The 24,717-nt window shown below is 42.1% G+C and overlaps 1 protein-coding gene across 1 annotated transcript; it reads left to right on the top strand.

Moving 5' to 3' along the window:
- Positions 1 to 2,871: 2,871 nt before the first annotated feature.
- LOC115935305 (neuroblastoma breakpoint family member 6-like protein) lies at positions 2,872 to 23,868 on the top strand (the record flags this gene model as incomplete). The annotated part of the gene is made up of 4 exons (XM_063707141.1): positions 2,872 to 3,057; positions 3,775 to 3,845; positions 18,937 to 19,172; positions 23,265 to 23,868. Coding segments are annotated over 4 exons (549 nt in total), but the record flags the coding sequence as incomplete, so codon positions are not given.
- Between the last annotated feature and the right edge of the window lie 849 nt (positions 23,869 to 24,717).

Raw genomic sequence — 24,717 nt, 5'->3', positions numbered from 1 at the left:
TCCTGCCTCAGCATCCCGTGTAGCTGGGATTACAGGCACCAGACACCATGCCCGGGTAATTTTTGTATTTTTAGTAGAGATGGGGTTTCACCATGTTGGCCAGGCTAGTCTCAAACTCCTGACCTCGTGATCAGCCCACCTCGGCCTCCCAAAGTGCTGGGATTACAGGCGTGAGCCACCTCGCCTGGCCTAAAAGAATAATTTTAAAAAATCTTTTTTTGATCAGGCTTGGTGGCTCAAACCTGTAATCCCAGGACTTTGGGAGGCCAAAGTGGGTGGATCACCTGAGGTCAGGAGTTTGAGACCAGCCTGGCCAATATGGTAAAACCCCATCTCTACTTAAAATACAAAAAAATTAGCCAGGGTTGGTGGTGTGCACATGTGGTCCCAACTACTTGGGAGACTGAAGTGGGAGAATCACTTGAACCCGGGAGGAGGAGGTTGTAGGGAGCTGAGATTGTGCCACTGCACTCCAGACTGGGCAACAGAGACAGACTCTGTCTCAAAACGAAACAAAACGAAACAAAACAAACAAAAAAACAAAAAACAGCAAGCAAGGACCTCATGGCCTGCAAGATCCAAACCAGTAAAGGAGCAGCTCCTCAGAGACAGGCATGTGCATTAGAGGGAAAAAGTATGCTTAACTTGACTTCATATGATAATCAGCTCATTAAAACTCATGCATATGGACTACATATCATGCATGTACTTAAAATTATGGGATGGAGGTAACATGCAAGCACACAAGGGCCAAAGTAACTAAGCAACCCACCTGTCAATCAAAAGGCAAACACTGGCTAAAGATTAGGCATCCCTGTGAAGAGAAGAAAAAAACACACATAAAAAGACCCAAAGTATACCAAACTAATACTGATCTCATCTCCCAGACTCTCCCCACTCTGAGAGTGTTACTGTGCTTAATAAACTTTTGCTTTGCTTTGCTGCTTTATGTGTGTCATGTACAGTTCTTTGTTTGGGACACCAAAAGCCTGGAACTTCATGGAACCATCTGGTAAGAATTAGGATTTTTTTCCTAAGGGTTAACAAACCAGCCCTTTGGAAAGACTTGCCTCTCCACTGTTATCAACCAATGGCCTGAAACTTTCCCTCCCTTTTGTGGTTTTGACAAAACAAGCAAGCAGCATTCCCTCCTGATAAGAGACCACTGACCTAGGAATGATTCTGGCCAGACTACAGAGGATGTACAGTGAGGGTTTTCATGTCCTCTGCTTCAGCTTTTGATGTCAGAGGGCCACAAACTCCACTCTCAGATGATTGCTAATGCCACCATTTTATGAACATGTGCCCCATGCAGAGGCACGAAGCTCAATTGCACTTCTGCACATTTTTCCTCTTATAAATATTTGCAGAATGTACTCAAATTAGAAGCATTATATAAACACTATAATGTAGCAATGGCGCATCCAGTTCTCTACACTATAGAAATATCTGCGGTGTAGACATTTCCACAATGACCAAAGATATGTGTACAAGAATGGTGACTGCAGCATTCTTTGTAATCCTAAAACCATGAAACCAACCTCATCTCAAAGACATTTTTTTTTTTTTGAGATGGAGTCACACTCTGTTGCCCAGGCTGGAGTGTAGTGATCTCAGCTCACTGCAGCCTCCACCTCCCAAGTTCAAATGATTCTCCTGCCTCAGCCTCCCGATTAGCTGGGATTACAGGTGTGTGCCACCACGCCTGGCTAACAAAAACATTTTGAAAAGGGTTAAATAAATAATGCACAAACTGAGGAAAAACACTGTTTTCAAAAATGATGGAGAGGATCACTATGATGATGAATGATTCCACTGGTCACATTATTGATAGACCAATCAGTAAATCCAGGCACATCCTGGAGATACTACTGGACTCCTATTACTAAAATATGAAAAAACGGAGGCAAGTAAGTTACTCATTTAAGCGTATAACCGACTGAATTAGAATTTTATCACACCAGAAGTGGGTTCCTAGGTCTCTGTTTCAGGATTCCTGAGTTACACAGGTGTAAACCCGCCGTTTCTGGAGATACCCGGTTAAGAATCTGGTCAGGGAGCTGGTTGGCCCTTGACATGGATCAGTCATAAATTAGTGGCTAATTCTTCCCCATTTATGTAGTGATTGACAATACGTGCATGCTTTAAAAGTTCCAATAAGCATCCCTGGGTGGGCTCGAACCACCAAGCTTTCGGTTAACAGCGGAACGCGCTAACCGATTGCGCCACAGAGACAAGCACTGCTAATTCCACTGGGTGATATAGGAAGGGCGCACTCACTAAACTTCCTCCGTCCCTTCTATTCTCAGGGCCCGCCTGGCAGGACGACTGAGCAAGTCCTTGGAAAACCAGAGATATTAGAGCGGTGAATCGCGCTGGTCACGTTGGACACCTGCGCGTTAGGAGATTCTGGAGCCAGAGGGAGAGACCCCAGAAACTGCCCGGTCGGCGACCCAGCCCGAGACGCCTGGGGTCCCAAGGGAAGCTGAACGCCCGGTGGGCTCCCGGGATGGTTCTTCCGGTTCTTTGTGCCGCCTTCACCCAGTGAAGGAGCCTGTATCCACCCTGCCCAGTCGCTGTTGGGCTGCTGCGGAGCTTCCGCTGCCATCTTCGGATCCTGTGTTCCGCCCGGGGCTCCACCAGGGCAGGGATGGTGGTGAGGGTCGCTCGTGGGTCCCCTGGCAGGGAGCAGGGTCTGGCACTCACAAGGGCGCACGACTAGGACTTGTCGAATGAATCCCTTGTCGCCTTTAGCTTTTAGTCCTTTGAAGAGAGGTGAGAGTGGAAATCAAGAGATTTTTTTCCACGGGGAAGTTCTGTTTGCAAAGCGTTGATTTCTCGGCACCCCGCGGGGCGGGCAACTGACACGGCCTCCGGTGCACCTTCTGCGCTGTGGAGCCTCTGGGGCTCAGCTGGGCGGTGGTCGGGTCGTGGGGCGGTAGGGCGGGAGGGGGGGAAGGGAAAAGCAAAAGCTGGAAAAGAAGCAGGGGAGTCGTGAACCAGACATCCAGACCTCCTGAAGGGCTCGTGCAGACGTACAGGCGGGATCTTCTGGAAGTGAGAATTGTTTTTGTTTGTTTATCTATTGTAGCAGAATGGGGAAATGGAGAGAGAACCTGAAAGAGCCCCAAACTCGAGGACCTATTGCTCCCCAAGAATAACATCTTCCAGAACTAGACAGAAAACTAGGCATCTGGGAACCCTGAAATCCTTGGAGGAGTAGATTGTCATGACCCTCTGTGTTCCTTTTTATCAAATGACTTGCTTCCATTGTTTGTTTGTTCAATTGTCTGTTCGTTAAATAAATAAAACCCTTTTCATGTACCTTTAAAATTACAATGGTTCTATTATTTTATGATTACAAACGATGCTGCAGTCATCATTCTTGTACACTTCTCATTGGCCACTGGTGTATTTCTATAGGGTGGAGGCCTGGAGAGCAGTTGTTCCAGCATAGTATTTACACAGCTTTTACTTAATTCCGTTTTCTTTCCTTTGTTGCTTTATTAGCTATAACCCTTCTCTTATTTCAGTGGCAGCTTTAGGGTTTCTGGGATACATCTTTAATTTATCACATTCTGCTTTCAAGTGTAATTATACCTCCCTTTCTGGCCTTTAGCCTAGTGTTATGTATTTTTACTTTATGCATTATAAGTTTTGTGATTATCATTACTTTCATTTATTATGTCAAATATTTTTAAAAAGATTTAAATTATAAGAAAATGTGTAGTACATGCTTTCTAAATGCCATTTCCAATATTTGTTTCTGTATAGGTCCACATTTTTATCTGGGATCCTTTTGCTTCTGCCTGGAGGACTCTTAAGATTTCTTGTAGCGTGGGTTGGTGAGTTCTTTTAGTTTTTATATGTTTTTCAATGTCCTTCTTTCACTCACAGTTTTGAAATTTTATTTTTGCATAGAATTCTAGGTTAATTTTTTTCTCTAGTACTTTAAAAATGTTGCCATTTATGAAGCATTGCCATTTAAAATATCATCTTTCTTTCCTGTGCTTGTAAAAATGGCATAAAGCCGGTTTCTTGTGCTGGTTATGTAATTTTCAGAATGTGTATTTAAATTTAAAATATTAAATTTTACTAAAAAACTAAAAATATTAATCATGAATGTCCTAGATTCATCTTAAATTCCACCAAAAGTGCACTTAAAATGTGCCCAAACTGAGGGTCAAACCTACCTGCTGACGTGTAATTTGTGTTTGTGAGACATTCTCAACAGCATTTGCTTTCCCCAGCTGAGTGATCTTCCTCACATCTGAATGTCTTCAGTGTAAAAGGAAATGTTTTTCTTCGCAAAAATACTTTCAAATACTCTTACTTCAAGTAAGTGCATTAAAAACAAACTTCTCATTTGCATGCCTGGAATCCATTCAAAGCCCTAATCAAGTGCTTCAGGATCAAGAGCTAAACAGGGGAGGACAAAGCTTGGCTTCTTCACTAGGAGTCAAGCCAAAGTCAACTGGTTTGGTCTCCAACGTAGATCGGAACTCGGTTCACCAGCGACCTGAGGACCCGGCCCAGAAGAGGGAGTATCTATCTCTTCATGGTGCCTTCAGATAGAAAATCTCCTAGGATTTCTTTCTTTCCCTTTGATCTACTTCCAACTCTCCCTTTCTATTTCTTCAAGACCTTTTTCGGATCCCTACTGCGAAGGACCTAAGGGGCCGGTGCCCTTCCCCACTGGTCCCTCCCTGCCTGGTGTCTTAGGAGCCCAAGCTCACCTGGAATATTACTGCCCGCGGAGACAGCGAGAAGACCAAGGAGCGCGGCGGTGCGGTGGGAACCACAGCGTCACCGCTCACCTGCGTCTCGCCGGCTCCTAGAAAATTGAATAAATGCCCCCTGAAGCTTCTCTGCAGGTCACACGGAAGAGGAAGGTGGCTGCCGACACGTGGGAGAAGCTTCAAGAAGCGTCGGGAGGACCTGGCCCTGCCCCTGGGCCTTGAAGACAGGCCTGGCCAGGCTGATTTTGTCCGGTAGTCTCAAAGAAAATGTTCAAGGGTGGCCCAAACCTCGACCCCAAGATTAAGGCTCTTAAATGTCTGACGGTTTTGAGACTCGTCAGTAGAATCAATCCCGCCTGTATCAGGAGACCCCTTTGCCAAAATTCAGAGACCAAGAAAGAGAAAGATTGGGCAGGTTAAAGTCTGTAATGAACCAAACAGGAGACAGAATTTTTCTGAGAAATTGTATGTGTGCTGTGAGAAAAAGACTAGCCTCAAGAAGAATCTGTTCTTTTGGCTTAAGTGTAGGAAAGAATGGAATTGCCACCAACAATGGTGCGTTGAAACGGCAGGTGTATCAGGCTGTAGATGTGAAGGAATTAAAAATATTTTACCCCAAAATACATTTCTTTGACATATTTTGAGATGTCTGTTCAGAAAGCCAGCTGCAGAAGTAGCCCTGCAAAATTGTCTTTCGTTGGGGAGATTTGCATCTGTAGGGAATCTGCATTGATGCAGCCAAGTCTTTCCTTGCCCAGATCTAGGAAAGATTAACTGAGAGTCTGACAGCTGTAAAGGTCTGAAAGAAACTTTTAGAGCTTATTCTTTCTGAGAGCTGCTGCCTGTAAGGTTTCATTTACATATTAAGATCACCTTTGCTAGCCAGGCCTCCTCTTCTCTCTCTCCCATAACCTGTCTTGCCCACAATAAATGGATATACCTCTGACTCTAATGGTACCTGGTTTTGGCCATGCTTTGAGCCTTTATTCATTCTGTTAAGTTGAGACGGTATATAAGCCTCTGCATCCCATTGTGTGTTTCACTCACGTCCGTGTGAAGAGACCACCAAACAGGCTTTGTTTGAGCAACAAGGCTGTTTATTTCACCTGGGTGCAGGCGGGCTGAGTCTGAAAGAGTCAGGCAAGGGAAATAGGGGTGGGGCCATTTTATAGGATTTAGGTAGATAAAGGAAAATTACACTCAAAGGGGGCTGTTCTATGGCGGGCAGGGATGGGTTCACAAGGTGCTCAGTGGGGGAGCTTTCTGAGCCAGGAGAAGGAATTTCACAAGGCAATGTCATCAGTTAAGGCAAGGACCAGCCATTTTCACTTCTTTTGTTGTGGAATGTCATCAGAACAGGCCATTTAAATTTCACTTCTTTTGTGATTCTTCAGTTATTTCAGGCCATCTTGATGTCTACTTGCAGGTCACAGGGGATATAATGGCTTAGCTTGGTCTCAGAGGCTTGACATTCCTATCTTCTTATATTAATAAGAAAAATAAAACAAAATAGTGTTGAAGTGTTGGGGCGATGAAAATTTTTGGGGGTGGTATGGAGTGATAATGGGCGATGTTTCTCAGGGCCGCTTTGAGCGGGATTACGGGAGGTGTGGGAACATACAGCGGGAGAGGTTAAGCTGAAGGAAGATTTTGTGGTAAGGGGTGATATTGTGGGGTTGTTAGAAGGAGCATTTGTCATATAGAATTATTGGTGATGGCCTGGATACGGTTTTGTATGAATTGAAAAAAGAACGGAATAAGACAAGGAGAAAAACAGGTATTAAAGGACTAAGAATTGGGAGGACCCAGGACATCCAATTAGAGAGTGCCCAAGGGGGTTCAGCATAGCCCTGCCATCAAAGATTATTTATTTACTTTAAGAGGGAGTTAAGAGTGGCAAATCTGGGGAGAGCACCAGGAGATATAAGCTGTGATGGCTTGGAGAGACAGAGTAAACCTCCAGTTTAAGCAAGAGCAGAGCATTTATGAGTAGTTGAGAACGGTGAATAGGAGTATGACTAGACAGAAGATAGTAGGGATGACAAGTTTTTGGGGGCACAGTCCAAGTTGGTCTGGTGTCTGGAATGAGACTGGGGCCTAATAAAAAGGAGCGTCTATACAGGAGCTTAAATGGGCTGTACCCTGTAGCATTCTGAGGACAGGCCCGAATTCTGAGAAGGCAAGTGGTAAAAGTATTGTCCAGTCCTTTTTAAGTTGGTGGCTGAGCTTGGTGAGGTGTGTTTTTAAAAGACCATTAGTCCGTTTTACCTTTCCTAAAGACTGAGGACCGTAAGGGATATGAAGGTTTCACTGAATACCAAGAGACTGAGAAACTTCTCGGGTGATTTGACTAATAAAGGCCGGTCTGCTATCGCACTGTATAGAGGTGGGAAGGCTAAACTGATGAATGATGTCTGACGAAAGGGAAGAAATGACCGTGGTGGCCTTCTCTGACCCTGTAGGAAAAGCCTTTACCCATCCAGTGAAAGTGTCTACCCAGACCAAGAGGTATTTTAGTTTCCTGTCTCGAGGCATATGAGTAAAGTCAATTTGCCAGTCCTGGGCGGGGGCAAATCCCCTAGCTTGATGTGTAGGAAAGGGAGGGGGCCTGAGCAATCCCTGAGGGGTAGTAGAATAGCAGATGGAACACTGAGAAGTGTTTCCTTGAGGATAGATTTCCACGATGGAAAGGAAATGAGAGGTTCTAAGAAACGGGCTAGCAGCTTGTAACTTACTGTAGGAACACAAGATGACTGCTTTGGGGGTAGTGTTGGGTAGCTGCTATTGTGCTAAGGGCTGAAATTAACTGAAATTACCTACAATTTACCAACTGGGCCTTCCTCCAGAAGTTGCAAGCCTTCAGTAGGCTCCAGAGCTCTGAAATATTTACATCAGACAGATCCTGCCTGTGCAGTTGTTGTCTAGATTCCAGGTGCTTCTCATTCCACCATCTTCCCAGGATACACTCTGAGCTTCTGGATTTTGAATTCAGTCAAGCTGTTCTGTAACAGCTGGGGTGAAAGCCAGCAAAGATCCTGCTAAGAAAGCTCCCTGGAAAAAAAAAGTTCAAAAGTAACATAAATATCAAACTGGAAAGAAATTGATTTAGGAACCAAACCCAGGTTGTCATGGTGAAAAAAGGGGCAGAACCTTAGCTACTGAACTGCAGCCTGGGGTACGAGGTGACAACCATTGCTTTTTTAGTTTGGTTTGGCTAGCATAGGTGGCCTTGTTATATAAATAAAGCCCCTCTGGTAGTCAAAACCTTTATTTTCTCTTTTTTCTCTCTCTCTTTTTTTTTTTTTTTTTTTTTTTTTGAGAAAGAGCCTTGCTCTGCTGTCCAGGCTGGAATGCAGCGGTGTGATCAGGGCTCACTGCAAGCTCCACCTCCTGGGTTCACACCATTCTTCTGCCTCAGCCTCCTGAGTAAATGGGACTACAGTTGCCAGCCACCACGCCCAGCTAATTTTTTTGTATTTTTAGTAGAGATGTATTTTTAGTAGAGTTTCACCGTGTTAGTCAAGATGGTCTCAATTTTGTGACATCTTGATCCACCTGCCTTGGCCTCCCAAAGTGCTGGGATTACAGGCGTGAGCCACCGTGCCCAATGAAAACCTTTATTTTCGTGATGGCTGCTTATTTATTTATTTATTTATTTATTTATTTTTCTTTCCCTGCTCTCCCTCTTTTTAAATTTTTATTATTTATTTATTTATTTTTCTGCAGAGAGTTATCCAATTCAGAGGTCTTGTCCCCATAATTTGGAACTTTCCTTTGGATTTGATGAAGTCAGATAGAACTGGTCAAACCCAATGGGGAAAAGAAGGAAACAACAATAAAAACACAAACAGAAAACAAAAAACAGTTCAGAAAATTAATGATCGCACAATTTATATGATTGCCTAGCACTCTAACGGTAAGAAGAAATTATGATCAGTTGGTTGTTAATCTTTTTTATTTTTTTATTTTTTATTTTTTTTGAGACAGTCTCGCTCTGTCGCCCAGGCTGGAGTGCAGTGGCGTGATCTCGGCTCACTGCAAGCTCCACCTCCTGGGTTCACGCCATTCTCTTGCCTCAGCCTGGTTGTTAATCATAACTTTAATCATTTAGGAGAATTTCCAAGACAAAACACAGGTTCAGTTACTTACCTAGGAATGGGGCCCAGGCTGAAGACTGCTCTGTACCATCCTAGAAGCAGGAAAAAACTCAAACTCTCCTTCCCTCCTTCCCTGTTAGAAGTGAACTGAAACCCCAGAAAGGAATTGCCTGCTCTCCATCATCATGGAAGCAGGAAAAGTTGCCTTCATTGTTGGAAGCAAGTAAAACTCCAGAAAATGAGTTGTACAGCAAAATAAACCTTAGATCTCAATCAAATTTTGGGAAATCAGGGATTCTCTGGAGGGGGTGGATCTCTGAGGCCTCAGCAAATTGTCCTATTGGTTTGAGCAATAAAAATAGCTCAAGCTGGTACCAAGTACAGATAGGAGATTTGTCAAAGGTCAGGGCACCTCCACTCAGAATTCCTTCATGGTTATCAATTGTAAACCAAAAAGTATGTGAGACAGGTCTGAATTGATTTAGAAAGCTTATTTTGGACTCTTACTCATAGGTAATTCTAGTCTTCATAGCGGTATAGCAGCCAGGTGCAAATTGTGGGGGCCTGCAAATAACTTTGGTATAACAGAGATTAAATAATTTGTCTAAGCAATAGCTTGGCAACTTTGGGAGCCAAGTTGTAATCCTGGAAAGATTAATGCTTGGCCTGAGATGTAATAGCCACTCCTCCAGGTTGTCTTTTAACGTGGGAAGTAAGTTCTAGTGTGTTTCTGTAGTGTGGAACTTTTAGAAATAATATTCTTGTCACATTTGGCAATACCCATGGCTGATCTAGACAAAATATCATCCAGTCGCTGTTTAGCCCTGATTTGCATATGAGACTTTGTGCTGGTCATCTGGTAACTTTTCACTCGGCAGTGGGGATGAAGTAACTGAAACTCCAGAAAGAAGAGTTATTAGATACCTCAAAAATGATGAAGATATTAGAAGCCCTGGCCTTAGGGGTCCAAGGAAGAGCAAGGTTTGTGGGTAATAATCTGTATAAATCTGATAGGAAGCTATAAGGAGGACTCTTAGGACTTTGAGGTGGGTGAAGATTAGAGCCTGGATTAATCAAGGGCCTGTGGCTTCTAACACCATCAGTTGCCTGTACTCAGCCACCTTCAGCAGTGCTATCTGGCTCTAGAGAGCCATAGCATTCCAGGAAAGGAGAGAAGGCTGCACAAAGCCCTGATGTTTGTGTCCCCCCATCTAGACAGACATAGTAGCATGCAGGGACAAAGCAAAAGAGAAGAGTAGGCAGAGACAATGTGAATCTGTTCACCACATATTGTAAATGCATTTAAAAATATTGTTAGCCCATATTTGCAGATAGCACTAATTATGAAGTTGTTGGACTGAGGACTTTATTTATTTGTGACTCTCACCATCTTCAAAGTCAGCAATGAAGAGTTTCTTCCTCATTGAATCACTAACACGTTTTGGATCTCTCTGACTTCCTAGTTTGCTGACCTCTGACCTCTAGATCCAGACTTTAAAGGCCCATGTTATTAGATTAGTCAACCTTTATAATCTCCCCATTTTAAGGTTAATTGTACCTGCAAAATCCCTTTGCCATACAATGTAATATAATTATGTAATTAGCAACCGTAAGAAAGCTGAAGTGACTTTTAAACCAACCCAGTTGTCCCACAGAACTGATGTTTACAGTTTCTTTTGAATAAACATAGAAATTGACCCTTTCAGTCTTGAAATTTGAGAAAGTTACATTTGTATTATCTGAGTTCCTTTCTCAGGAAACCAAGCGTTGGGCCCTCCAGATAGTATCAAAGAACTGAAATTTACCAGAGTACCACATCTGGACAATGAAATGTCAGACCCCTTATCCCATCAAAATTGCCTAAGTGACCACCTGCTTCCTGTTGACCAATTCCTCTTTCTTACCTCTCCCTAATTCCTGTTTTCCTGCATGTAGTTCCATTTCTTCCCTGCTATCTAAACCCTGAATTTTCATGGTCAGGAAGATGGATTTGAGACTGATCTCCCATCTCCTAAGTTGTAGTACCTGATGAAAGCCTTTTTTCCTAGCAATGCTAGTTGGCTCAGTGATTGGCTTTCTGTGCAGTGAACAGCAAGACTTAAATCAAACCTCTGGTGTTTCAGTAGCAACTATCCTAATACCAGACAAAATAAACAAGAGACTTTAAGACAAAAAAAGTTACTGAAGACAATGAGGGCTATTTTGTAATGATAAAAGGGTTAATCCATCAGGAAGAGAGTACAATTATAAATGCACATGCATCTAATAGAGCCTCAAAACACAGGAAGCAAAAACTGACACAATTGAAGGGAGAAATAGACAATTTAACAATAGTAGATGGAGACTTTAATACCACAACTTTCAATAATGGATACAGCAACTACACAGAAGATCAATAAAGAAATAAAAGATTTAAACAACATAACCTACCAGACATCTATAGAATACTCCACTCAACAAAAACAGAATACACTTCCTCTCAAGTACACATGGGATGTTCTATAGAATAGACCATATGCTAGCCTTTAAAATAAATCTTAATAAATTTAAAAGGACTAAAATCATATAACTTCTGATATATCTCATAAACTAATACTATCACACACTATAGTTTCAGGTTAGCATGTAGGGTATGCAGTTTGTTGGTCCTGCTTCCATGTGTCATGAATGTGGAGGTGACCATGATTACACATGTGTAGGCCAGTAGCCCAGGAAAGTCAGGCAGCTGAAGGGAAAGGACAGATATTCCATAAGAGTCTCCCTATCTCAGTCTCAAAAAACCAGGGAGGAATTGATACATAGGAAGTGAAGAGTTACATCAGGGGATGACTTCTCTTCTGCCTATCTATGCCTGTCTTTAAAACCTCAGTTTCTATCCCACTAAACCCCATTGCACAGGAAAGCTGTTGATCACTGCCAACCACCACCGACTCATTAACTTGATTTTTACCATGCTTTGTCTGAGAATATATCCTCAGGCCAATGCAAATCATTAGTGTTCCATAAAAACTGCTTCAAACACATAAAATAGTAACAGTTTATAAGTCATTCCAAATTAGGTGGCAACTACATGTATTTAAAGAGATATACATAAATTATTTCAGCAATTGTGACAAATTGGAAAGAAAGCATGTGGAGTTAGAATGAAAATCATAAGTGACAAGCACAAAATATGTATACAGAGATTATAACACAAAGCAAACCACACATAGAAGAGGAGAGTGGGGTTAGGAGTTATGAATATCAAGCTTGTCCTCAAGTTAAGTGAAAAGCCAGCATGGGCCAGGTTTGGTGGCTTATGCCTGTAATTCCAATACTTTGGGAGGCCAAAGTGTGAGAATAACTTGGGCCCAGGAGTTTGAGACCTGCCTGGGCAACATAGTGAGACCCCATCTACACAAACACACACACAAAAACACACACACACACACACACAATAGCTGAGTGTGATGACATGTGCCTACAGTCCCAGCTATTCAGGAGGCTAAGGCAGGAGGATCACTTAAGCCTCGGAGTTTGAGGCTGCAGTGAGCTGTGATCATGCCATTGCACTCCAGGTTGAGCAGCAGAGCTAGACCCTTTCTATTAAAAAAAAGCAAAAAAACAAAAAACTAACATGCTTCCCCAGTGGGGGAAAAGATGTCAGTATAACATTGGTTTGCAGCAAGAAGTATATTAAGATATTGATCAAAATCCTTTTATTATTTATTTTGTTTTTATTTTTTGAGACAGGGTCTCACTTTGTCATCCAGAATGGAGTGCTGTGGCATGATCTTGGTTCACTACAGCTAAAAACACCTGGACCCAAGCTTGCAGTGAGCAATAATGTCTCACTGCAAGCTCCGCCTCCTGGGTTCACACCATTATCCTGCCTCAGCCTCCCAAGTAGCTGAGACTACAGGCACCTGCCACCACACCTGGCTAATTTTTTGTATTTTTAGTAGAGACGAGGTTTCACCGTGTTAGCCAGGATGGTCTCGATCTCCTGACCTCATGATCTGCCTGCCTCAGCCTCCCAAAGTGCTGGGATTACAGGCATGAGCCACCGTGCCTAGCCCTATGCCTGGCTAATTTTTAAAATTTTTTTGTAGTGGCAGGGTTTCGTCGTGCTGCCCAGGTTGGTCTCAAACTCCTGAGCTCAAGTGATCCAACAACACTGGTCTCCCAAAGTGGTGGGATTACAGGTGTGAACCACTGCACCTGGCCTCTAAATCGATATAAATCAATTATTCACGCACTGAGAGGAACATTCAGGATTTTTTTCTTATAATATAAATGATGTGGAAATCTGGAGAACCAAAGAAGAACACCAAGACTATCTAAAAGTGTTAAATTTTTCATTAGGAAGAAAATGACTTCATGATAGTAATTAAGACAGTGATAGAACTTGGGGAAATATGTATTCCTTGATGTTTTCTATGCATTTGCAATAATAAACAATGAAAATATGGTTGAATTTTAGAAAGAGATAGGCCTGTGGTATTGTCACAAGGGTATACAAATACTGAGATTGACTTGCTGAGGCAGTGGTCTCCATTGGTGGTGACCTTCAGAAGAGACCTGTGTTTCCACATGGCCTAGACACCTGGAAGGCAGAGATCCTAACATTCCATGACATCCCCACCTTCTAATTCTGACTGTGACTCCAGACCATTACCTGGCACTGGGTCTTACCTCTGGCATTCCTATCAGAGCCTGAACCACAGACAGTACCTTAGAGTCTAAGCTTAGGTACCTTTGTCTTGTTTTTGTGGCTAAGGATTCTCAGAGTTGCGGGATGCTGATGAAATTTATCGCAAAAGTAAGTTATGAATCAGATCTGCTTTCTTTTGACTCATTTAAATCCTTTGTTTAATGTAAAGAAACTTTATTGAGGTATAATTTACATACTATAAAATTTACCCATTATAATTGTACAGTTGAATAATTTTTAGTAATTTACCCAAGTAGTGCAACCATTACCATAATCCATGCATTTGTTTTTAATTTATTATTTGTCTGGGTTCTGATTCTACTTCCTCCACAAGCTTCAGCATGGCAGTATCTGCCACCACTTGTTTTGGTCCAAGGGCAGAAATGAGCATCCTGGAAACCAATCAGTACTTGCACTCTGAACTGGAAAAGTGCAAACAGAACTTCCAAGACCTCACAGAGAAATTCCTGACATCCAAAGCTACTGCCTACTCCCTGGCCAATCACCTGCAGAAATATAGTAGGTCCCAAAGGGGCATGGTCACCAAAGTGATAAATGATTGCCCATCTTTCCTCTGTGAAATGAAACACTGCAGACTTTATTCTCTATCAAAATTAATTTTATGCTAACTACACTCCCAGAAAGGTAGAAGTGGGCCTTTTACTCTCAATTTGCCAAGGACAGAAAAACTGAGGCACAAAGGTGTAAAGTTTGCAGGGCGAGTGTAGTGAGGAATAGAGACTAAAACCTTGGTTTAGGCATGAAACTGTCTTTCCCCTCTCAGCAATGAACATCAGCTTCTACAAACATGTAACATCACTGTTGGTTAAAACATCTCAGGATTCGATTTAAACTTTTTTAAGAGCGCCCATTTGCAAAGCACTGTGCCAACAGCATCAGGGGTGATAGAAGTAATAGTATACTATCACCCCATCTGCCTTGAAGGAACTTAAAACTAGCTATTCTCAACTGAGTCACAGATATGTGGAGATGTGAACTTCAATAGCAGACACGGAAAAAAGTCTTTATGATACCTGGATCAAGATTCTCTTCCCACATAAGGTCAGATAAGCCATTCCTCATGCTCTGGTTAGATTGAGGGTATTTCCAGAAAAATCAGAGACTTTGTAACACCCTTTCTGTCTCTCTCTGAGTATCAACTTTACAGACAGCAAGCAACTGCAGGTGGACATCCAGGATCAGAGCTATGAGACATATGGCCAAAATGAGAACAAGGCCAAGTGGAACAGACCGCCATTCTCAATAGAAGGCCAGGCCAGGTTAGGGGCTGGCCCCTTCCTCTCCACAGTTAGCTCTCACATTTTTAAATCCACTGTAAAATCCCAAACCTGTTACTAATAGTCAGGGAAGGGAAGCTGTAGTGACAAGGAGACATGGGAACAAGGGCATGAGAGGAACAGGGATATTAGAAGAGGATTCTGGTTAACATAGAAATTAAGTTTGTTTTCCAATTTCTACAATTATTTTTAAATACGTCATTGTGTGGGGGGTGGCTAAAAGTTCTGTCTAACTTACCGTCATAGAAAAGCAAAGCCAAAAGCCCACTTATTAAAGAAATGAAAAGATGAGCTTTGGTGTGTGGAAAAACTAGTTTAAAAAAAAAAACCTTCACTCATTATAATTGTAGGAAAAAAATTTCTCAAGCTAGAGAAGAAGAAAGATATCACCTAAGACCCTAGTATAAAGGTATTATTGTGCAGTGATTAAAGCGCATATACCCTAGGGCCAAATTTCCTGGGTTCAAATCTAACTTATCGTCACTGTCCCTCAGTTTTCTCATCTGTAATGGTAACAGAGTAGGAACTACCTCTTTGGATGTTGGTGATGATCATATGATGATAACTCCTAAAAACCTACTGCAACGGTACCATGACAAACACTATGTATTGATTCTCCCTTTAAAACACCACCTACTAGCTTTTGGGCACATATCATTTGGATCTTTCTCCTCTATATACAGTTTTACACAGCTGTATACAGATAAATGTTTAAATCTTTGAAATATTTTGGGAATATTGAAACTCCTGACACAGGAGGACCATCAGTCCTACCATTCTTAGTATCTTCCCAAACACACAGGAAGTCATTATTTCATGCCCTTATGTTCATGTTTTACTTAAGAGGCTGTAAGGCTTGGTAAATTGGCCTTAAGATTTGAAGTCATGGCTGGGTGCATTGGCTCACTTACTGCAATCCCAGCACTTTGGGAAGCCAAGGTGGGTGGATCATTTGCAGTCAGGAGTAATCTCAGCTACTTGGGAGGCTGAGGCAGGAGAATAACCCGGGAGTCAGAGGTGCAGTGAGCCGAGATTGTGCCACTGCCCTCCAGCCTGGGCAAAAAAGTGAGATTCCATCTCAAAAAAAAAAAAAAAAAAAAAAAAAAAAAAAAAAAAGAAAAGAAAAAGATGTGGCGTCAGACCTCAGGGGATGTGAATTCTGACTGCCTCATTCCAGTTGAATCATCTTGTCAAGTGACTTTATCAGCCTGTGGGCTTTTCTTCCCTCATCTCTAAAACAGGGAGTAGTTGAGAGACTGAGGAATAAAGATATGGAAATCCCAGTGTAAAGCCTGATACTGGGGATACTTTTATCCTTGAGATAGACCCTGCCTCCTGCCCTGCAGGCAGTGACCACAGCAGCATGGCCAGCCTTCCATGATGCAGGCATGTCTGTCTTTTCTCAGAGTGTGAAGAGTGCAAAGACCTTATAGAAACTGTGCTGGAGGAGGAGGTGCAGTTTCAGGAGAGGGAGCTGGCCGAATTGCCGAGGTCAGCTGCAATGCTCCGGTAAGGAGGTACCTCTGTGGGAAGTGCATAAATACTGTTTGAAGTAGGGCAGCTCAGGCTGGTAGAACAAAGAGCAAATTTGTGCAAGGAGAAGGGCAGAAATGTATGACTCAGGCACAGAACTAGACTAAGACACAATGAGGCTATGGTCTAGTTAGGTCTCTAGGGTTTTCCATTAAAGAGCATATTAGTAAAATGGAGACAGCTCCTGCATTGGAATACTAGCAATGTGGCTTCTATTTGTGTGTCCTTGGTCAAATTTACTTCACTTTTCTGTATGTCATTAACCTAGGCTACCCCATTTATAAAATGCCAATACTGACAGTATCTACCTTAGAGGGTTATGAAGATTAAATGCACAATTGCAAGTAGTTAGAACCATCTCTAACACATATAAAACTCTGAACAACTATTTTCTGTAATTATTATATTTGTTCCCATTTATAGATGTGGTGATTGTTATTAATATTTTCTATAAGAGATATTTTCAAACTTTCCAAAGTGCCTTTCATGATAAGAATGTTTCTCCTCCAAACTTTTTAAAAAAGTATTATACTAGGTGGAGTATTAACTGGTAGGGCTATTGGGTAGATAGATGATTGAGCAGCTGTTGTGTGGAAAATGAATTATTAATTCGCTCAGGACCAGCATTGACTATCCTTAGAGGGTTTCAGACATAAGGTAGATTGTAGCATTCGAAACTTCTTTTAATCCTTTGTTGAAATGAAATCGTAGAAGCTCAAATTTGTAAAACTCACCAAAGCAGAGATATTTGATTGAAGGTGGGATAGGTCTGGAGCCCCTGTTTCTCCCCAGTATGTGTCTTTACTTCCCCTGACACTTTCTAGTAACTCTAAGAAATAGAGTTTGAAAGAGGACCTGCAGATAACTACTTAGAAGACTGGTGGGGAGAAAATTCAAGCATTAGATGGGTTAGATGACTGTAAATGTTCAGTCTAGCTCTGGGATTACATGGTTCTAAACATTAATTGAATAACTACTTGTATGTGTACATACTACCGGGTGCTGTAAGTTGGGTAATAGGTAGCACTATCTTTAGACTCACAGAGCTCACACTCTACATTGGAACCCATGTGTATTAGTCCACTCTGACACTGCTATAAACATGTATCTGAGACTGGTGATTTATAAAGAAAAGAGGTTTAATTGGCTCATGGATCTGTGGGCTGTACAGGCTTCTGCTTCTGGGCAGGCCTCAGAAAACTTACAATCATTGCAGAAGTCAAAGGGGAAGGAGGCATGGTCTTCACATGGCCAGAGCAGGAGAGAGAGAGCAAAGAGGGAGGTGCTACACTTTCAAACGACCAGACCTCATGAGAACTCACTCACTATCATGAGAACAGCAAGGGGGAAATCCACCACCGTGATCCAGTCACTATCCAGCAGGTCCCTGGTTGGATTACAATCCAACATGAGATTTGAGTGGGGACACAGAGCCAAACCATATCACCATGAGAAATATTTAAACAATAATTAGAAAAAAAATAAATCCCCATAGAGTAGTGAAATTACTACTCAGAACTTTACTTTTTTTCTTTTTTTGAGATGGAGTCTTACCCTGTTGCCCAGGCTAGAGTGCAGTGGTGTGATCTCAGCTCACTGGAACCTCCACCTCCCAGGTTCAAGTGATCCTCCTAGGTCAGCCTCCCCAGCAGTTGAGAGTATAGGTGCACACCACCACACCAGCTAATTTTTGTATTTTTAGTAGAGATGGGGTTTCGCCATGTTGGCCAGGCTGGTCTCAAAACTCCTGACCTAAGGTGATCTGCCTGCCTTGGCCTCCCAAAGTGCTGAGATTACAGGCATGAGCCACTGTGCCCAGCCAGAACTTTAGTTTTAACTGCCTTCTTACTGATTATAGTCTATCTTCATGTCATTCAGAAGAATACTGCCCCTCTTGACCTTTTCACTGATTTTTCTTTTTAACTTCCAATTAATACTAGAGATACCGGCCCAACAGTTTTGAACTTGGCTTTTTTTTTTTTTTTTTTTTTCTGCCAGTTACTGCATATGAAAAGGTACTTGGGCTAAAGTAGGGAACCAAAGGGGCATCTTTTTAAAGGAAATTTAGTAAAATAACAGACAAACCCAAGGCTGCCTCTTCATTCCTTCTGCCACAGGCAAGTCACACAACTTGTACAAGAATTCATCTTGGGCCAGGTGCAGTGGCTCATGCCTGTAATCCCAGCAGTTTGGGACACCGAGGTGCATGAATCATTTCAGGTCAGGAGTTCAAGACTAGCCTGGCCAACATAGCAAAACCCCATCTCTACAAAAAATATATAAATTATCCTGGCATGGCGGTGGGCATCTGTAGTCCCAGCTACTTGGAAGGCTGAGGCAAGAGAACTGCTTGAACCCGGGAGGCGGAGGCAGAGGCGGAGGTTGCAGTGAACCGAGATCACATCACTGCACTCCAGCTTGGGCAACAGAGTGAGACCCTGTCTCAAAAAAAAAGAAAAAGAAAATTCAACTTGGGAGTTCCTTACAGGGATTCTAAGAGATCTCTCCTCTGAAACTTCTATAACCTATTATTCACTACATTCCCTCATACATTTTACTCTTCTTTCCCACCTTAGGATACATGATCCCTTAATTCAGGCTCAGTCTGAAGAACTGACCCACTCACGACAGAAGATACAGGAAGGGAGAGGTGTCTGCTACCTTTTCACCCAGCATGTGAAGAACACAGTCAAGTCTTTTGAGGGCCTTTTCAGGAACACTGGCATTGCCTACTACCAGAGACAGAGATTCTGTGAGCAAATGGTACAAGGAAGCCAGCTGACAGAGATCCTTGTCAGAAAACTTGCCACAGGTAAGTTGGCTACAGGCTCTGAAGACCCTTAGCTCCTCCCAAGTGCCCCAAAGTGGGGAGAAAAAATGCAAACTTATCTCCATTGTAGATTTTATTTTAGTTTTGACTATGGTCCTTAATCTGCATTCTATTGTTTTCTCTTTAGAGCACTCAGGTAATCACTTTTCATATTCTTTCAAGAATTCTAAGTTTTGTTTTTTATTTTGAGACAGAGTCTTGCTCTCTTGCCCAAGCTGGAGTGCAGTGACATGATCTTGGCTGACTGCAATCTGTGCCTCCTGGGCTCAAGCAATCTTCCCACCTCAGCCTCCCAAGTAGCTGGGACTACAGGTGTGTGCCACCACACCTGGCTAATGTTTGTATTTTTTGTAGAGATAGGGTTTCTCCATGTTGTCCAGGCTGGTCTTGAACTACTGAGCTGAAGTAATCCACCTGCTTTGGCCTCCCAAAGTGCTGGGATTACAGATATGAGCCACTGTGCCTGGCCTGAGAGTTCTTAGTTTCAATCAGTAAGAGAGATAGGGTATAGTGGATTACTTCATCTTGATGAGCATAAGAACTCACTTTCATTTCTGGAAGATATTTTCACTGGATGTAGGATTCTAGTTGACAGTTTTTGTTTTAAAAAAGTGTTTGGAAAGTGATATTCCACTGCCTTCTGGCTTACATTGTTTCCAACAAGAAGTCTGCAATAATTCTTATTTTTGTTCCTCTGTACATGTCTTTTTTTCTCTGGCCGCTTTTGAGATTTTCTGTTTATCACTGGTTTGAAGCAGTTTGATTAAGATAAGACCTTGTATAGTTTTATCTTTTACATATTGTTTTACTTTATTTAGTTTCTTGCATGTTTATAGTTTATACTTATTTAGTTTCTGCATGTCTATGTTCTAATCAAATTTGAATAATAATATGTATGTCTTATCTATGGCATATACAATATAATATTTGGCATATATATATTAAATATATATAATGTGTATTCTATTCTTTCTCTCTATCCTCTCCTTCAAAGACTCCAGTTATATTTATATTAGCTGCTTTGAAATTTTACCACAGCTGACTAATGGTCTGTTCATTTTTGTTGTATCTTTTTTTTCTCTCTTTGTTTCTTTCTTTTTCCATATCTTGGAATTGATTAATCTTTCTTTAGCAGCATCTAATCTGCTGTTAATCAGATCCAGTGTATTTTAATCTCAAACTTTATTTTTCATCTAAATTTAATTTATGTCTTTTTTTAAGGTCTTCTGTGTAACTCTTCATCATTTCATATTTTCCTCTAGCTTCTTTATTTTATTTTATTCTATTTTTTGAGACAGAGTCTCACGCTGTTGCCCAGGCTGAAGTGCAGTGGTGAGATTTTGGCTCACTGCAACCTTCACCTCCTGGGTTCAAGTGATTCCTGTGCCTCAGCCTCTTGAGTAGGTGGAATGACAGGCACGTGCCTCCATACCCAGCTAATTTTCATATTTTTCAGAGAGACGGGGTTTCACCACATTGGCCAGGCCGATCTCGAACTCCTGACCTCAGGTGACCCACCTGCCTTCAGGTGACCCACCTGCCTTGGCCTCACAAAGTGCTGGGATTACAAGCATGAGACACCACACTGGCCTAGCTTCTTTAATACAAGGAATACAGTTATATTTCTTTCAATGTCCTTGTCTACAGATTCTGTCATCTGTGTCCTTTCTATTGTTTTTTATTTCTCACCTGGTGTGTCTCTTTTAAGTTAGTCTAAGTAGATTGATTTTTTTTCCCCTTCTTATCATGGATTATAGTTTTCTGTCTCTCTGCATTCCTAATATTATTTGATTTGGTGTTAGATATTGCGAATTGTAACTTATTGAGTGCTGGACTTTTTTGCATTTTGTGTTAAAATTCTTTTAGCTTTGTTTTGGTATACAATAAAGTTACTTAAAAACAATTTTCATATTTTCAAGCTGGCTTTTAAATTTTTTTAGGCAGGATAAGAGCAGCTATTAGTCAACTGCTATTTTTTTCCCACAATGGAGGCAATATGACTTTTAAGAAAATAGACCTTATGTTTTAGAGTAGTTTCAGATTCACAGCAAAATTGAGCAGGAAGTACAAAAAGTTCCCATATACCCCCTGCCTCCACACATGCATAGCCTCCTAGACTATCAACATCTCTCTCCAGAATGGCACATTTGTTTCAGTTGATGAACTTACATTGACATGTCATTATCACACAAAGTATATAGTTTATATTGGGGGCAATACTCTTTTGAAGATTCTACACCAGTGATCTCCCACAGATTTGGCACCAGGGACTGGTTGTATCAAAGACAATTTTTCCACAGACAAGGTGGCGGTGGGGTGGTAGGGGTTGGGAGTTGCGTGGTTTCAGTACAAAACTGTTCCACCTCAGATCATCAGGCACTAGTTAGAGTTTCATAAAGAGCGTGCAACCTAGATCCCTGGCATGTACAGTTCACAATAGGGTTTGTGCTCCAATGCTAATCTAATGCCATCGCTGATCTGACAGGAGGCTGAGCTCAGGCGGTAATGCTTTCTCACTGGCTGCTCACCTCCTGCTGTGCAGCCCCATTATTAACAGGCCATGGACCAGTGCTGGGGGTGTGGGACTCCTGTTCTAACCAATGCTCCCTCTCTTAAAAGGGATTTTCCCTCTAGCCGATGGAAACACCAAGTGTTGCAAGCTCTGTTTGAGCTACAGAGATTATTCCTTTTGGGAAGTTCTTTGCCCTGCTTTGCATAATTTCCTCAAATACATGTATTAATCAGTACTTAGCTGAAGATTGAACACAGATATCCTAGGTATTCTGTCTGTGCAGCAATGTATTCTCTAGTCTGTCCTGTGATGTCTAGCCACCCTGACTTCTTCAAACTTACTACCAGGCTCTGCCTGGGTCCTCCCTCCCTGCTGCGCAGTTGACAGTCTCAGGCAGCAAACTGGAGCAATCATAGGGCTCACCTCTTCTATTTTCTCTCTCTCAGGGATCACTGTACCGTACTGCACTATATCCAATGTTGAAGCTAGAGTTTAAAATACTTTTTCCAGTTTCTTAGTTGTTTAAGGTGGAGGACAAATCTGGTCCCTAATACTCCAAATTGTCCAGAAGCAGAAGTCTCCATTCCATCTTTGTGGTCAGAAAGAACGGTATGACAGAAGGCAGCTTGTTAGAATGGAAAGATCCATGGACTAAGAATCAGAATTACCTAGGCTCTAGTCTCAGCACTGTATTTACTAACTTTGTGCAAATCATTGATCCTTCTTGAATTTCTGTTTCCTCATTTGTAAAGTGGGTCAAATCATAATTCCATGGCTGCTGTACAGATCAGTTGAAGTAGTATCTTAATGTTCATGAGTGTATTTCTCTTTCAGGGTTATTTATGTGTTTATTTTCAGGTCCCAATAAACTGTCCAAATCTTTTGGGGTTAGTTCAGGCACTGTATATAGTAGAAGCTGGTGTTAGAAAAATTGATTTTTCTGGAATAATTTCTATGTATTTCTATGAAAAATACTGGAATATTTTTCATAGAATCACCCCCAATTCTCACTAACAAACTGAGAAGAAAAAAAAAAAGAAAAGAATTCCCCCCAGGAACATCTGAGGAAGCACAACAGGGACAGACTTGAAGGCACCTGGGCAGTCCTCTGGTTTTGGAGTAGAGGTAGGACAGGGCTATTTGTCCTCTCAGAGACTGGAGCAGGTTCTGTTTGTGGGTAGCAATGGGACAAACAGTCACGGTCTTGCAAACAGCCTGTGGCAGGAAGGAAGGTTACAACTGGAGAAGTCCAAAGGGCAGCCAGGCAAGTATTCTTGGAGCTGGGGAATAAAAGACATTTTAAACTTTTTGCTCTGCTTCAGGCAGCTGATGTCATGGTGATGATTCATCACACCAGGAACACCCTGTCCAGTGGGCTCAGGCAAGCCTGCCAGGCCACTTCTCTAAAGACACCACCTGAGGCCTCCTGCAATAATTCTCACAGAGCATTCTGAACACACATGTAAAGTGTTATGTCCCTGATCATATAGGCCCCATGTGTGCAATGTGTGAAATGGGACCTGCTTAATTTCTGACTAGCTCTTTCTAATTTTGATTTGCAGAAAATCACAACGGTAAGAAAAATGAAGACAGGCAAAAGCCACTGGCTCCTAGGTAACTCTAAATGATGAAGGGGCTGATAATGGACTGACCAAATCTAGAGAGGATTCCAGAAGCAAGGACTCAAGAGGTTAAAGGTCCCAGATCTAGAAAAAGCAGAAACTGCTGATTGTTCCTTTTTTTGTTGACTGATTATACAATGTGTCCTTTTAAAAATGGTTCTCTGTTCTCTTTGCAGTTCTTGTATTGGTTCCTAGTTCCTACTAATTTCTCACACTTAGTTAACTAGTCAGTCTTACTGAAAAGTAAACTAACCAGGGATCCCTGGTTTCTGTATCTTTAAAACCTATAGGGTTACAAACCAAAGTGAGATGCCTATCTAGTTTCTGCACAGTTGTCCTGAATTATGTTGGCAGATATTTTATACCTAGAAATTCACCTTGAAAAATAAATTGAAACCATACCAAATATTTGGAGCTAGGGGTCTAAAGTCTGCAAAAGCCCTGGGAGGTTGTGTTGTCTCAAGAGCCAGTATTCAATGGACCAATCCACATCATAGTAAATAAAATTTGAACACAGCATTTTGAAGCCAATAGTATGGGTCTCTGTGTGTCCTGTGTGCCCTGAGTGTATTTTAGAGTAGCTGTTGAGTCTGCTGCCTTATCTGTGTGTTATGAGGTCAATGCACTGATCACTTGCTGTTTTCACTTCTATACTAACTCTAGGCATACTCTACTCCCAGTCAAAAGTGGATTGTATATGTCCTCTTTGATGTGGTAGTCCCTTTGGTTTTGGTGCCTCTTCCATGAGCTTCAGATCAGAACTAGCTATGTGGTTCCAGGCTGCCTTGGTTTCATCCCTTGTCTTGCCCACTCCACCAGGCTCAGGAGGGACGTCCAGGAGGAAGAAATGGATGAAGTCCTGGAGGGACTTCAAACAGTATTTGACCCATTCCAGCCGCCATGACTCCCACCAGCTTCCCAGCAGCAATGCCTTCCTCTTTGATGCACAGGGAGACCCCTCTGCTCTGGATATAGCCAGTGAGTGCTCCTTTGATAAGAAAAATAAAGCTCCATCAATCTCTCAGTAGCTCCTACATTCTATACGCTCACCACCTCTGTCTAAACTGAGAGATGTTATTCTCTGCAGGCAGGCCCTAAACATTCACTTTAAAAAAGTGATTAGGCTGAATACAGCTCTGGGATCAAGTCTCAAGTACAGGTACCTGGTGGGTCAGGTAATTTGCTCTGTTCCTGTCCTCACCTCAGTCCCTCTGGCCCCGACTGGCATCTGCAAGCCAGTATACTCAAAGCAGGCCAGAATGAAGAGAGTGAAGAGATTATGGCAGACTCTCTGCCACTACTGCCACACATGTACAAATCCACTTAACAGATCTCCTTCTTTAAAATGGGACATCTTATCTTTCCTGAAATATATATATTTTTTGAGACAGGG

This window comes from Gorilla gorilla, chromosome 1 (genome assembly GCF_029281585.2).
Source record: "Gorilla gorilla gorilla isolate KB3781 chromosome 1, NHGRI_mGorGor1-v2.1_pri, whole genome shotgun sequence".
Classification (NCBI taxonomy): domain Eukaryota; kingdom Metazoa; phylum Chordata; class Mammalia; order Primates; family Hominidae; genus Gorilla; species Gorilla gorilla.
This window is presented reverse-complemented; position numbering and strand designations above follow the sequence as displayed.